At 50.8% G+C, this 14612-nt stretch overlaps 1 protein-coding gene across 2 annotated transcripts in view; it reads right to left on the bottom strand.

The window, feature by feature from the left end:
- Positions 1–1747: 1747 nt before the first annotated feature.
- POLR3E (RNA polymerase III subunit E) overlaps positions 1748–14612 on the bottom strand; it is a 38046-nt gene continuing 25181 nt past the window's right edge. The window contains exons 14-22 of one of the 2 annotated variants that reach the window (XR_004026992.1): positions 14053–14134; positions 12591–12650; positions 12344–12501; positions 11748–11809; positions 10727–11250; positions 8284–8361; positions 4658–4783; positions 2528–3222; positions 1748–2402 (exon numbers count right to left, since the gene is read on the bottom strand). Coding sequence is in view for 1 of the 2 variants with exons in the window: in XM_030799852.1 (XP_030655712.1) it covers positions 3166–3222; positions 4658–4783; positions 8284–8361; positions 10727–11250; positions 11748–11809; positions 12344–12501; positions 12591–12650; positions 14053–14134 (1147 nt within the window). In the remaining variant the exon portion in view is untranslated. Of the gene's footprint in view, positions 2403–2430; positions 3223–4657; positions 4784–8283; positions 8362–10726; positions 11251–11747; positions 11810–12343; positions 12502–12590; positions 12651–14052; positions 14135–14612 lie in introns of those variants that run through there. The other variant, XM_030799852.1, reaches the window with a different exon arrangement.

The raw sequence follows: 14612 nt of genomic DNA on the forward strand, positions 1-14612 counted from the left end.
CATAAATCCCTTAAGCTTTCTTTTTGTTCCTCTGGCTATATTTTCAAATAATCTCTTTGAGTTCGTAGATTCTCTGCTTGATCAATTCTGTTGATGCTCACTATTCCATTTTTCATTTCATTCATTGTATTTTTCAGCTTCAGAATGGTTTGTAAAAAATATATAACTTCGACCTATTAGGTTTCTTGATTTGGTTGTTTTCTTGATTTTGTTGAATTATATCTGTGTATTTTCTTGAAGTTTGCTGAACTTCCTTAAAACTATTTAGAATTGTCAGGCAGTTCATAAATCTCCATTTCTTTAGGGTAGATTTCTGGTGCTTTATTTTGTTACTTTGGTGATAGCATGTCTCCCTGATTGTTCTTGATCCTTGTGGTCATATGTTGATGTCTGTACACTGGATGAAGTGTAAGGACTGATTCTAATCTTTGCAGTCTGACTTTGCCTGGAACAGCCGTTTACCAGTGAGCCCATTCAGAGATTCTGGGCAAGTTGTCTGGTGTGGTCTTCTGTGGGCAGGCTTGCTGCTGGGAGTCCTTGAGCAGGCTGACCTAGTACCTAGGTCAGCAGATGGATGAGCCTGGTGCTTGCATGCATAGGATTAATCCTGGAACGTAGGTCTAGTGGAGTGGGCCAGTTGATTGGGTCTGCAGGGGTACAACCAGAGCGTGAGTCCACAAGGGCAGGCCTGGAGCCTGCACCCAGGGAGCTGACCTGAAGCCTGAAAACCTGCAGGGGTGGGCCTAGGTCCTGGGTCCATAGGGACTGTTCTGGAGCCTCAGTCTGCCAGGGCATGCCTGGCATTGAGGCTTACTGAGGTGTGTGCCCGGAACCTGGGTCCACTGGAGGCTGGTGCTGAAGCACACATGGAACTTGGGTCCAGGGGTATTGTACTGGAGCCTGGGATTGTGGGTGCTGGCATGGGGGTATATAGATCAGCCTGGAGCCAGGGGTATATGGATAATGGCCTGGAGACTAGTCTCTGAGGGCTGGCTTGGATCCTGGGGCCATGGGGGCTGGCCTAGAACCTGGGGCTGCAGGGGATACTGGAGCCTAGGTCTGTGAGGGCCAGCCCAGTGCTGGGGTTTACTCAGATGGGGCTGGACCAGGGTGGGGAGGAGGGGGTGCCTGCTAGAGTGTGAGCCCATGGGTGAAGGCCTGGCAGTGGGTATGCTTAGAGCCTGTGTTCCTGGGGCAGGCCTGGAGTCTGGGGCTGGCATGATTTTGGGGTCCAGTGTTCTCCTTCCTCCAAGTAGAGGGTCTCTCTCTCTCTCTCCACCCTGTGCTGCCTGGGGCTGGGGAGGGGGTAAGCTAGGTAATGTAAAATTGTCCCTCCTATCCTCTTCAATACATCTTATTTCTGTGGTACCCCAAGGTGCTGTAATCTCTAGTGGTTCCTTAACTCTTGTGAAGGTATTTTTGTGTGTGGACAGTTATTTAAATTCATGTTTCTGCAGGGGGACGAGTGCTGGAAAGTCCTATTCTGACATCCCAAGTTCCCTCAATTTTTTTAAAAACAATAGTTCCCTCCTGTATTCCTGAAGTTTCTTTTTCTTGCTATTTGAGTTTGGTGTTTTAACCAGTTCTTTTTATCAATGTAAAGTATTTAAGGCTCTGACTTCTCCACTGAGCCAATTAAGTTCTGCAAGGTGATGGGACTAACAAACATTCTGTGACATCCCGCATGAGCATTTCCCCTTTCAAAGTGAGAAGGAAGTAGGATGGAAAAGCTGAGACATACTCCAAATCGCTTTTGGTAACTTTACTTTTCAGGTTCACATATGTTAACAGAATCAATACACACGATCAACTTGTTAAGCGATGTTACCAAATACTTATTTGGCAAAGTACATCCTTGATCAATGCCTTAGTGATTCTATAGCTAAAATATTAGATGTTTTATTTTGGGGGGAGTGGAGAAATAGCATAGACCATCATTTAAACCTTCAGACAATTAGTGGCTGTGTTATACAAAAAAGATGGCAAAAGCCTTATCTATATACCAAAATTCACGTCACCTAACCTAGCTTACTCTTATTTTTTCCATCGATTTCTAGGGCTGTGCTGTCCAATACTGTCGCAGATAGCCCCATGTGGCATCTGAGCACTTACGATGTGGCTAGTCCAAATTGAGAGTGTTGAGGAAAGTGTAAAATGCCAGATTTTGAAGACTTGGTACAAAAAAAGGTAAAATATTAGTATTTTATCTTATGTTGATGTTTTAGATATTTTGGGCTAAATAATATGCTAAAATGACCTTTTTAAACTAATGTGGCTGCTAGAAACTTTCAAAATTACGTACGTGACTCGCCTCTTTCTAGTGGACAGTCCTGCTCTGTCTCCCTCCATTAGCTCCGTTCCCTCTAGATACATGTAACGCTGATCCCAACAAGATCGCCTTCCTGTAACCATTGGAAGATAGCACCATGATGCTAGTTTAGTGTTAGTATTTATTTTAAAAATACACAAAATAGAAATTTTTACATCAAAGTGTGATAACCACACTTACACATTGTTCCATACTTACCTGGTTTTGTTTGCATCTTTCTGCAAACATTAAAAGGAGATGGATTTGATTCTGATTTTTTTGCTATGGTTCATATAAACAGTTGAGACTGCTACATAAAGTAGGTTGTTGTCAAAGGTAAAGTGGCCACAGAATCCCAAGAGTAGAATAATCCAATTTGGTTTAATGAAATTGGAGGTCTTAGCAGATAGATAATCCAAGACTAAATATTGTCTTCTAGGCATTTTAAAAATTAAAAACTTTGAGGTTTTCTTCATGTTGTAAACATAACTTAGACCTTGTTGCCATTAAGTTTACAAAAGAAAATATTAAACCATGATTTTTATCATCCTGCCCATGTCAGTATACACCCTCTTTATTATGAGAATGAAACCAAATAATAAGCAAAATACATCAGGAATTTCAAATTGTACTGCAAAGGTCCCAGCTGGTCTCTTCTGGGAGTGATCTAACTTAAAGCTGACCCTGCGACTGGCTGAGGATAATCCCTTCTGTCCACTGCATCATGCAATGCCACAGGTCATGAGATGGTCAGTTCTTCTTGCTCTGTGTCGTCTGAAGCAAGTCGAGGCTCTACTTCTGGTTCCGCCCTTCTTCCTTGGGCTTAGATTTGCCGGGTTAGTAGTTTGCTACTATTGTCAAGACTGTACTGTCCCTTTAAGGTACCACATGCCACCATAGCTTACACAGCAGTCCTATGAGAGAGAAACAGGATAAGCGCAGATTTTTGCAGGAAAAGGACCTAATTACATTCTGTCTACAATGTCACCACTTGATTTATGATTAGTGAATAGAATACAAACAAGAAATCAAAAACTGCCTAACCACACCACCATGGCTACTACCAGCCACCCTTTCCTCAGGGGTAGTTTTTTTTGTTTTTTTTTTTTTTTTGAGACAGAGTTTTGCTCTTGTTTCCCAGGCTGGAGTGCAATGGCATGATCTTGGCTCACTGCAGCCTCTGTCTTCCAGGTTCAAGCAATTCTCCTGCCTCAGCCTCCCAAGTGGCTGGGATTACAGACATGTACCACTACGCCCAGCTAATTTTGTATTTTTAGTAGAGATGGGGTTTCCCCATGTTGGTCAGGCTGGTCTCAAACTCCTGACCTCAGGTGATCCACCCGCCTCAGCCTCCCAAAGCGCTGGGATTACAGGTGTGAGCCTGGCCATTCCTCAGGGGCATTTTAAAAGTGAGGGTGGGCCAGGCATGGTGGCTCACACCTGTAATCCCAGCTACTTGGGAGGCTGAGGGAGGAGAATTGCTTGAAACTGGGAGGTAGAGGTTGCGGTGAGCCAAGATTGTGCTTTTGCACTCTAGCCTGGGCAACAAGAGCAAAACTCCGTCTCAAAAAAAAAAGGGGGGGGGGGTCTACAAAATACAGATACTGACATGCCCAGAACAAGGGTGCTTAAAAAACAGTATTATTTATATGGCTCTGGATGTTTAATCAGAACAAGACATTGTCATCAGTTTTCTGTCTCTCAGTGTTGCTGCAAATATGGTTGATATTTGTACTACAGTCACTTCAGAAAAGCATTATAGGTTGTACATTAGGTGCTTTCATATAGTAAGCAGATAATATTCCTTTTTAAACTAAATTTAAGAATGGATTCTACTGAAAGTCATGTATGTGACTATGACAACAATCAATCAGAAGAGTAGTTCAAAATTCAAGGGAGAGTAGAGTGAGGATTCTCAACTAGGCCATATCATTTTAGAAGACGCCCACCCACTGCCAAGCTCATCCAACCCACCATATTTTTTTGTTGTTCTATTGTTTTAGGCTTTTAGCAGCCTGAAGCCATGGTTTTTAGTTTCTGTCTCTAGTGACAAGCAGAGAAGAGGGATGAAAGGGGCATTACTGGCCGAACCAGAAAGAGAAACAAAGCATCCATGGCTGTATTCTTTCCCTTGGACACCACTATGATTATATTGTTTGAAGGGGTCAGTCCTCTGGCATATACCCCCTTCCCCAACCAATGCCAATCATTAACAGTTGCTCAAGACAAGACTGTCTGGGAAGGGGTCCCAAGGAAGCCTGACTTCATATACACAAAGACACTAGAGTCCCTTCACGCTGTCAGCCCCTTCCAGAGCCTTTGATATTGTTATGCACAAAATGGATGTACCTTTAGTACTTTATCCACCTCCTGTTTACTGAGATCTTCTCCACACTCTTGAGTCAACCGAGACTGGATCATGTTTCGGCGTACCCGGTAATTTTTGGAAAAAATTTCAAGCAAAACCTGTCGATGCTTTAGTAGCAAAAACACGTTATTATGGGAAACTGTGATCTAAAAAGAGAAACATCCCCAAACAAGACACCCAAGCCATGCACCTGACTTTGTGTTGCAGTCTCTGATAAAAACCCTCACGCAGCACCTCTGGTTAAAGATGAGCCAAGTCATCTCTAGAGACCCAGCAAGACAGTGTACAGAAATAAAAACACAAAGTAAAGGCATTAACGCTGTGTGTGGAAACTTGAATATAAATAAAAATAAAGGTATATGCCAGCATAACAAAAGAACTGGTGAAGAGACATGAGAGGATGAGTGGCTTGAACATATTTCTGCATGGTAAAATGCAGGCGTGCATCGGACTTAGCAGGCAGGCAAAGCGACAATCTAAGCTGCACGGAGATGAGAAGAGCGTGTCAAAATTGGTGTGAAGTCTTAACGCACAAACATGCCACCGCATCCATGAAACAGGATGCCATAAAATACGTTACACCCCAAAATAAAAATTGAATAGAAAAGATTGAATTCAGTATGTCTAATATCTGTCATAAGAATTCTGAAAGAACAGAAAAAAGTAACAACTCACAGGATTTTATAAGAACTCAATTGTCTAGTACAATAATGACCCACACCAGGGCACAGCTGAAGTTGCACTGACTGATATACAGAATAATGAAAAATTCTGCAGTTTGGCATAAAGGAAAGAATACAGGCCAAATTTAAAAGACCAAGAAGGAGAATGTTACGGAATTTCAACAACTCTGAAAACTTAAACAATGGAAACTCTCTTAAAGATGCTTCATGCCGGGCGCAGTGGCTCACGCCTGCAATCCCAGCACTTTGGGAGACCGAGGCAGGCGGATTACCTGAGGTCAGGAGTTCCAGACCAGCCTGTCCAACATGGTGAAACTCCGTCTCTACTAAAAATACAAAAATTAGCCAGGCGTGGTGGCACACGCCCATAATCCCAGCTACTCGGGAGGCTGAGGCAAGAGAATTGCTTGAGCCAGGGAGGCGGAGGTTGCAGTGAGCCGAGATCGTGCCACTGCACTCTAGCCTGGCTGACAGAGGGAGACTCTGTCTCAAAAAAAAAAAAAAAAAAAAAAAAAAAGCTTCATGTATTACTATTTGTCTGGGACTAGAATTTTGAGAGGCAAATCATTTGATCACGTAAAAGTAGAAACTTTGATAACCTCACACATTGTTCCATACTTAGCTGGTTTTGTTTGCATCTTTCTGCAAACATTAAGAGGAGATGGATTTGATTCTCCTTTTTTGCTATGGTTCATGTAAACAGTTGAGACTGCTACATAAAGTATCATTTGCCTTTTAAAATTCTAGTCCCAGACAAACAGTAATACTGTATTGTAATACTGAAGATTAAAACAAAGCCATTTTAAGACATGAAAGAATGCAGACAACTCCTCTGTCTCTTTAGAAGCTAAAGCAAGGAAGAAGCAGAGATTCCAGAATTCAGCAACAGACATGGGGAAGAGCCAGTCTCACTGGAGAAGCAGAGGGACAGCCTTCCCGGGAACCAGGCTTAATTAAGCAAAGTATCACCCTCGGTACACATGTGTTCAGAAAATTACACAAGTGAAAACAGGAAGTAGTGAACAAGGAAATGCAATCATAGTATATTACTGATGTTTGGCTCTACAATGGACAGATTTTCAGTTCATTCTGTGACAATGCTATAAACAACGATAGCCAATTAAAAACAGGTAAAGGCCGGGTGTGGTGGCTCACGCCTGTAATCCCAGCACTTTGGAAGGCCAAGGCAGGCAGACCACTTGAGGCCAGGAGTTTGAGACCAGCCTGGCCAACACAGTGGGACCCCCCCGCCCCCCGCCACCCCGCCGATCTCTACTAAAAATATAAAAATTAGCTGGGTGTGGCAGCACAAGCCCGTAATCCCAGCTACCCGGGTGGCTGAGGCACAAGAATCACTTGAACGCGGGAGGGGTGAGCTGAGATGGCACCACTGCACTCCAGGCCTAGATGACAGAGCAAGAGCAAGACGCTATCTCAAAAAATGGGCGTAACATGTCTGTCTCTACAGTCTCCTAAAATAGCTGAGAGCTAAATCTCATCCACCACAATGGGAAGCCCATTGCTAATGACAAGCTGATTTTTTTTTTTTTTAAATGGGGGCAGCTATTTTAGTGGTATCTTTTGGTGATTTAAATGCCTATGATCCTAGCACTTTGAGAGGCTGAGGCAGGAGAACTGCTTGAGGCCAGGAGTTCAAGACTAGCCTGGCCAACATAGTGAGACCCTGTTTCTATTTTAAAAAGTAGTAATAAAAGTGGTCACCTCTGAGGGGTGGCAGTCAGGTCAGGCAGTGCAAGAGCTTGCCTATTAAAACTTCTAGTCTGATTTGATGTTTAAAAATCTGCATTTATGACTTTTTTTTTTTTGCCTTTTTGTTATTGAAGTATTTCAGATACCCTCTATTCTGGACAAAAGCACTCAAGCTTGCTCAGGAAAAGGCCCCAGCCCCTTTGATCCTCAGCCTGCCAGTTGGCTCCCCTAAGAGGCAGCTGGGGACAGAGAGCTCAGTGGGACTTCTGCTGACTGACTGCCTTCTCCCCACACCTTAGGAGAAGGGCCTAGACATGGTCAGACCGACTGGCGTTTCAACCATCACATTAGGTACATTCACGGCCTAAGAAAAGCTGGGATGCAGTGTCCGTGACTACACCACACACACAAAAGGTGCTGCTGCTTCCACTCACATTTCTGGGCACTGGACACCTGTGACCCTCCCCGTCACAGTGTGACTAGAGGCAAAATGGCCAATTTCTTTAACCTAAAAGTCCAGGACCTGAGATCTGACAAGGAATCCGTTTGATTCCTGCTGCCAGAGGCCGCCTGAGAAATGTGCTTCACCAGTGCTCTGTAAGCCTGGCTGGATCAGTCGCTCAGGAAGTTTTACAGAAATTCAGATACCTAGGACAGGACAGTACCCCACACCTACTAAACAGAACCGAATCTATGTATTTTTTTTTTTTTCCTGAGACACAGTCTTGCTCTGTTGCCCAGTCTGGAGTGCAGTGGTGCGATCTCGGTTCACTGCAACCTCTACCTCCCAGGTTCAAGCAATTCTCCTGTCTCAGCCTCCCACCACCACGCGTATTTTTAGTAGAGATGGGGTTTCACCATATTGGTCAGGCTGGTGTCGAACTCCTGACCTCTGGTGATCCACCCGCTTTGGCCTCCCAAAGTGCTGGGATTACAGGCGTGAGTCACCATGCCCAGCCTGTATTTTTTAAAAGAGGATTCTGATGGAGCTGGCTTACAGACTGGCATCTGGGAACCACTGGTTTAGGTTCAAACTATTGGCACATACAGCTTATTTTGTCAGCGTACAGAGTTGGAGCAGAATATTTAAAACCGAGTGTGCCAGAAAATCTGAAATGTGTGGCTGCACTTTGGGTGCACATGTTCCCCAAGGCCTCCAACCCTGCAGGAAACCCCCCTACTCTTGGGGAAGATGGCAGCAAAGTTCACCTCACCTGATCACTCATGTCTCCAGACTCCCAGAGGGCAAACACCTTCTGCTCATCTGGGGAAGCAGCAGTCTGTGGGGGAAACTGACCAAGGCCCAGGTGTGAGTTGCTTGTCCGTCTCTACCCCATGGGTCCACTTGCTTGCCTCACCCCTCCCTGTCTGCCCCAGCCCAGATGCAGGAACATGGGTTCCAATCCCAGCTTCTGCCACTCACCAGCTCTGAGAGCCTCGGGCAGCCACAAACCTGCGCCTGTCACCTCACCATGGGGAGGAGGCCGGCACACCCCCCAAGGGCCTGACAGGGCTCCAGTGAGAGGGGGAGTGTGATGAGCCCAGTGAAATGCCCGGCTTCGAGTCTGCAGATATCCTCCGTACAGTGAGGAAGCTGCCATCTGTCTCCCATCAGCCTGGCACCAACTCAACTCTGCTGTAACACCCAGAGTCCTCCCGTCCTGAAGATGCCAACACTGATGGACGGGTGCCCCCTTCCCCATAACTCCTTTGGGGTACCCTGGGGGTTCTTTTCAACTGCTTCCCACATGTACCGTGTCAGTGTGGGTTAGAGGCACTGCCTGACTCCCAAGCAATCCAGGCCACTTGGTCCAAAGGTAGACCAGGACAAGTGTGACACAGGCCTGGGTCCTGGAGAGAAGGGGACAGGGGAGGGGGCGTCTGGGATGGTAGTTTCCAGTCCTGGTTCCATCACACAAGTAGCAATAATGGTTATTACCAGTGAAAGCCCTGTGAGGCTTCCAATACACATTTGCATTTGAGCATTAGAAATCGGGAGGTAGTACGTGGGGAAAAGTAAGCTCAGAGAGGTTTGCTCACTGTCCATGGTCACACAGCTAATAAGCAGCAGAACCAGGAGTTCAAGTCCTCGATCTATTCGCTTGCCCTGGACCTCAGCTCCCTCATGTAGAACACAGAGGTGGCTGGGATCTGAGGTCTCTTACATCTTGGATGTGACTACAATACAGTCTCCTTGTCAGGATGGCAAGGAGAGCGTTACAGCTAGGGCCATGGTGTCTCCTGGAGATGCCGGCCCCACCCCAAAGCAACATGGACAGAGTGGGTCTGGAAGGAGGGGTGAGGGTGTCTGAGGGTGGCCATGTCCCGCCCCTCACCTCTGTCCACTCCAGCGGCCCAAAACAACTCACTAATGTCAGGCAGGTGTCCTCCCTGGCCTGGCCCAGCTCATGAAGAAAGGTGAGCTTGTGGAGACCCAGACCCATGTGCTGGGTGGGCAGGAGCTCCAAACTCCACCAGTACCTCCCACAGGGGGCTGCCTGCCAGCAGGGCCGATCCCCTGAGACAGCCTAGGCTCCATAGGGCCTCTTGTCCTAGTTTCTATTCCTCATACACAGGGATGGGCCTTGGTCTCAGATCATCACCCAAGGCTGCAGGCGCTCCTGACCTTGGCAATGAAAACATCAATGCTTTCTTAGAGACCACCACAGCCCCACCTCACCCTATTTTGCTGCGAGGTCTGGGCAGAGCCTTGTGGGAAAGGAGCACGGGAAAGGCGTGCTCAGGCAGCACCTGGCGCTCTCCATCCTCAGCGCAGGGAAATAGTCCCCAGCACGCACTCTGCTCCCCGTCAGGGCCCCTCCCAGTGACAGAAAAGCAGCCCAGGGGGAAGGGGGCACGAGGCTTGTAATACCACACTCAAGGCCTGGCACTGGAAGTGCTGAGAGCACAGTGATGAGCTGGTCAGCTTGCTTCTGATGCACAGGGAGGCCGCCAGGACCCAGGCCCAAGACAGGGCGCTGGCGCAGCTGTGGGGAAGCAGCTCATCTTAGCTGAGCAGAAAGGATTCAAAACTCCAGGCCACTACACTGAGGTCCAAATTCCAGCTCTACTACCTCCTAGGTAGTGACCTTTAAATGTACATTTCATTCCTTGGAGCCTCAGTTTCTTCATCTGCAGATTGCAAAGATCAAACGATCTTAGAAGTTAAATCATTCCAAACAATGGCAAAGCTAGTAGGAAACGATCAGGTGTTCTTGGTGGGGGACAGGGTGAGAAACCAGGCAGGGGCCCTGTTTCACTAGGCCCTGCCACAGGCCAGGCAATAGGCCGGGCCTTCAGACACCGTATTTAGCCCCTACCACAGTCCTGTGACATAAAACCCAACATGATCCCACTTCATGAGAATACAGCCTCGGAGAGGCTGACCTGCCCATGTCACACCTAGGCCCACATGAGAGCAGATGCTCACCAAGCATGGCCTCCCGTGTCCCCACGTGGCCTCCCAACAGCTGGTTCTCCCCACCCCCCCCCACCTCCCCCAACCCCCCACCCCCCATCCCCCTGGCAGGCAGGACTCAGGCCCTTCACCAGGTGAGCCGACTTTTCCCCACAGCTCCTTTCTGCGCAGGTGCCCTCCGGAGAGGCCAAGGGCAGCTCCCTTTATCCGCCCATCCTGGCAGCGTGGGCTCTACTTACAGGCACCAGTATCTGCTTGCAACCGGCGGCCAGCACCGTGTCCTGCAGCATGCGGTCCGAGATGCCGCTGAAGAGCGTGTGGCCGGGGGGAAGGCTCGCCAAGTGCAGGTTGAAGAGGCGCTTGAGTTCGCTTAGTGTGAGCACAAACTGTCTCTGAAAGGTGGCCTCCACGAAGGCCCTCAGTTCCCGAGCCACAGGGGTGCTGGCGCAGCCCTGGGGTGGGTGTCCGTTGAAGCTGTCTGTGCCCGCAGCCCGCCCGGGAGGCAGCCCGTTGGCCAGCTTACTGTGGAGGCCGCTGGGGGAAGTGTCCATGGGCTCCTCCTCCTCCTCCGCCTCCTGTTCGTCGTCCTCCTCGCCCTCCTCGCTCACGGGCTCCTCCTTGATCCGCACACCGGGTGGGACTGCAGGCGCCCGCAGCTGCTCCTTCCGCCGCTGCAGCTCCCGCTCCAGCAACGCGTGGTTCTGCTGGGCCTTGGTTTTGGCTACTTGGATCCGCTGGTCCCCAGAGACCAGCCCGGCAGGCCCTGCGGGGAGGGAGGCAGCACTGCTCAGGAGGGCACAGGGATCTGAAACCAAAGGCCCAGCAGGGGACCGCGGGGCTGAAGCAAGTGGCCCCGTGCTGGTCTCATCCCCAACCTTTCTCGGAAATCAGCCAACCCATCAGTGGAAGAGTGAGAACCGTCCCAATGTGCCGAGAGTCAATGCGGGGAAGGGTGCTGCTGAGTTCCTCCCCCCAGCAGCTCTTCCCGGCCCGCTTGTTGACCCAAGGGGGTGAGTGGGCCTCAGTGACCTGGAACCCAGACTCAGCCCTGGAATCCGCAAGCCTCCATCCCTGAGGCTCTGCTGCTGGGCAAGCGACCAGCTGCGGTCTGTGGGTGGCAGGAAAGGAAGGAGGGTGAAGGGTGAACGGTGAGAGCCCTCCACCCTCTCCAGGTCCGGGCCTGACAAGCTCTAGCACAGCAGCCCTTCCGGAGCCACAGTGTAGGAGCCGGGGCCTCCCAGCCCAAAGCCCCTCACACACCTGATTGTGCATCCGGCTTCTTTGGCATGGTTTCCTTTACAAGATTATAGACTTTTTCCAGTCTGAAAAGAAGAGTAACCCCATTAACTTTAAACCACGTCCCCTACCTGCTTCACAAGAGAAACAACCACCCCTTAGGCCCCAGGACATGCTAGTTACTGACAGCGCGGGCTTGGAGCTCAGCCAGCCCTACTGGGTCCCTCTTCTGGCAGTGCACAACCCCAGGACCACCCAGACCCATCAGTCTCCTGCCAATACCCCTCTGGCCCCCAGGCCCCGGCTCTTGCTCCTGAGTGCTCTCTCCATCACATCCCTCTTCCCTGAGCCCTCGGAGCACGACCACCCTGATGAGCAGGTACTGGCTGTGTGTCCTATGCTGAAAGGACAGTGGGATCAGCCAGCAATGCCTATCAGTGTGGGGGAGGAGCGTGGGGTCTGCGGACCCCCACCTGCCCTTCACACCCAGATCCAGCCCAACTGCGCTCTCCCTAGATGTGGGGTTTCTAGACACTGCTCAGATCCGCCCTGACAGTGCTCCCTGGGATGCGGGGTTGCTGGGATCACTGGGCTGCCCCTCCCCGGCCCAAGGTGCTTACTTGGCCTGGATACCCGTCCATAGCATGTGCTGCCGCTGGACCACATCCGGGTGCTTCTTGATGAACTCCCCGTCATAAGGCAGAATGAACTCCCAGCCTTTGTTGATCCTCACCACGGCCATGTGCTCCAGGAAGTCCTTCACGTCCTCAGCGCAGAGCTGGAGGGGAGGGGGCCCAGGGTGAGGCACAGCCAGCCCCCTCCCCTCCGGCAGCGGCCTAGGCCTCAGACCACAAAAACGCCACTTACTTTGGTCACGGTTGCCACCTCTTTCCTAACCACCCAGCGGCTCTGCGTGAACTTCCACATCTGAGGGAGAAGAAGCAGCGCATTCCAGGGGCGGCCACAGACTGCTCCCAGGACTGTCCCGGGAACTCACCTGGCGGGCCTGGGAGCCAGAGCCTCCTGGCCTTGATTCTTTTCAACAGTGTGGCCTCAGGCAGTCCCTTCGGCTCTGCACCTCCCTTTCTCCTCCATAAAGGAGCTCCAGGCCCATCTCTTCCAGGGGGACCATGGGACCACCCCACCCCACCTAGACCACAGCCCTCCCTGGGGCGGGAGATGCCCTGCCCAGCTCCAAGGATACGATGAGGACTCGGGCTGGGAGGGGCTCCCACAGACACACGCTGTCTGCATAGGCGGCACTTCACAGTGGTGGCTGCTAATGGCTGGTCGGAGGCCACCCATCCTTCCAGAAGCTCTCAGCCCCCTGCAGCCCCCACCCTGCCTCAACAGCTCCCCTGCACTCTGATTAGATTTGTGGGATGACTGGGAGAGAGAAGGGTGGCTGGCTGAGAGACACAGGGAATGGATGACTATCACCTACGCTAACGTAGGCTGGACCATACCCCCTCCCAAGCCCCCAGTTCTGACAGTGTCTACACACTGGAGTGGGGTGGGCAGGGGCAGCTGGGGGCAAACGGCACTGTATCTGGGGAGGCAAGCCTGGGAGTGCTGATTGTTACATGCTGACCCCTAGGAGCAAAGACGCTGCTCAGGCACCCAGACACCGACTGCCCAGAGGAGTTGGGGAGGCTCCTTCAGGAAGAGAAGAGGCAGATGCTTACTTCAGCTTAAGGGCTGCCTTGTGACTGGGACGGCACACCAGCATGCCAAGGGGTGTGGGACAGCTCCTGGGCGGCACGTTTCAGCCAGCACCAAGCCTAGGAAGACTGTGGCTCCCAGCTGCATGGAGTTCCAGGCCTTGGGAGGGAGGCCATGGGTGGGAATGATGGGAAGAAGGGAGACACCAGCTCAGGAGTCCCAAACTCCAGGGACAGGCACAAGGGAGGCAAAGGCACCTGGGACTGTGGTGAACTGGAGACCGCCAGTGCCTTGTGGGGAAGTGGCCCCAGGGGTGTCAGGGAGTCTCATTACCCTTGACAGACATCTGTCTCGCGTCAAAATTTTTTTTGCATCAAAATTTCAATTTATAAAATCTGACAACCAAGGCAATATTTCTAAACCACCACTCAGGCCGAATGAAACGTGCTTCTTGACCCACCCCCGACTGCGCTAGAGGAACTGGAAGGTTCTTTCCAGCCTGAGACTCCAGGCTTCTGAGAGGAAGGAGGAGAAAGGCAGAGGCCAGGGCCTCACACACCCACCTCCACCTGGAGCCTCTGCCGGGCCCAGGTCTTCAGAAGCCCTGCACCGCTGCCCCCCTCTTCCCACGCCCCCACCGTGGGTCCAGAGAACCCAAGGTACTTACAACGAAGTCTCGGCCCCTGCAGAGCACCTCGGCAGGCACGCCACTGTGAGGGCTGGACGAGTCCTTGGGGTATAGGATGTCACTGCCAATGCAGGTGAGGATGGCAGGTCAGTCCCTGCCCTGAGCCCCCTCTACCGCTACCCCTCCCGGCTGAGCCCCAGCCCACGCCTCTTTCCAACGTGGGCTGGGTACAGGCCTGAGCCCCAAGAGCTCCCCTCAGGAGCCACATCTGTGAACACAGACATGGGAAAGATGCACTCCTCTACCCTACGCAACCCCCCAAGAGTTCTTCCTCCTATTACCCCTCAACCTGCCACACACACCAGCCTCATCCTAAGACCCCTGCACGTTCAGGGAGAGGTCACAGGCTCAGAGACAGACAAGGTGAGGAACAGCCCGGGACCTCAAGGAGCCCAGGACTCTGGAAGACAACTGGTCCCTGCATGTGACACCAAGAGAACCAAGGATGAAGCCATCTGCAAGCCCTTGGCCACCTGCTGAAAGTCCATTCAGTCAGAGGCAGGGGAGGCGTGTTAGCCCTTGGAGAGAACAGGCCCAGC

Source organism: Nomascus leucogenys, chromosome 2 (assembly GCF_006542625.1).
Source record: "Nomascus leucogenys isolate Asia chromosome 2, Asia_NLE_v1, whole genome shotgun sequence".
In the NCBI taxonomy this organism is placed as follows: Eukaryota; Metazoa; Chordata; class Mammalia; order Primates; family Hylobatidae; genus Nomascus; species Nomascus leucogenys.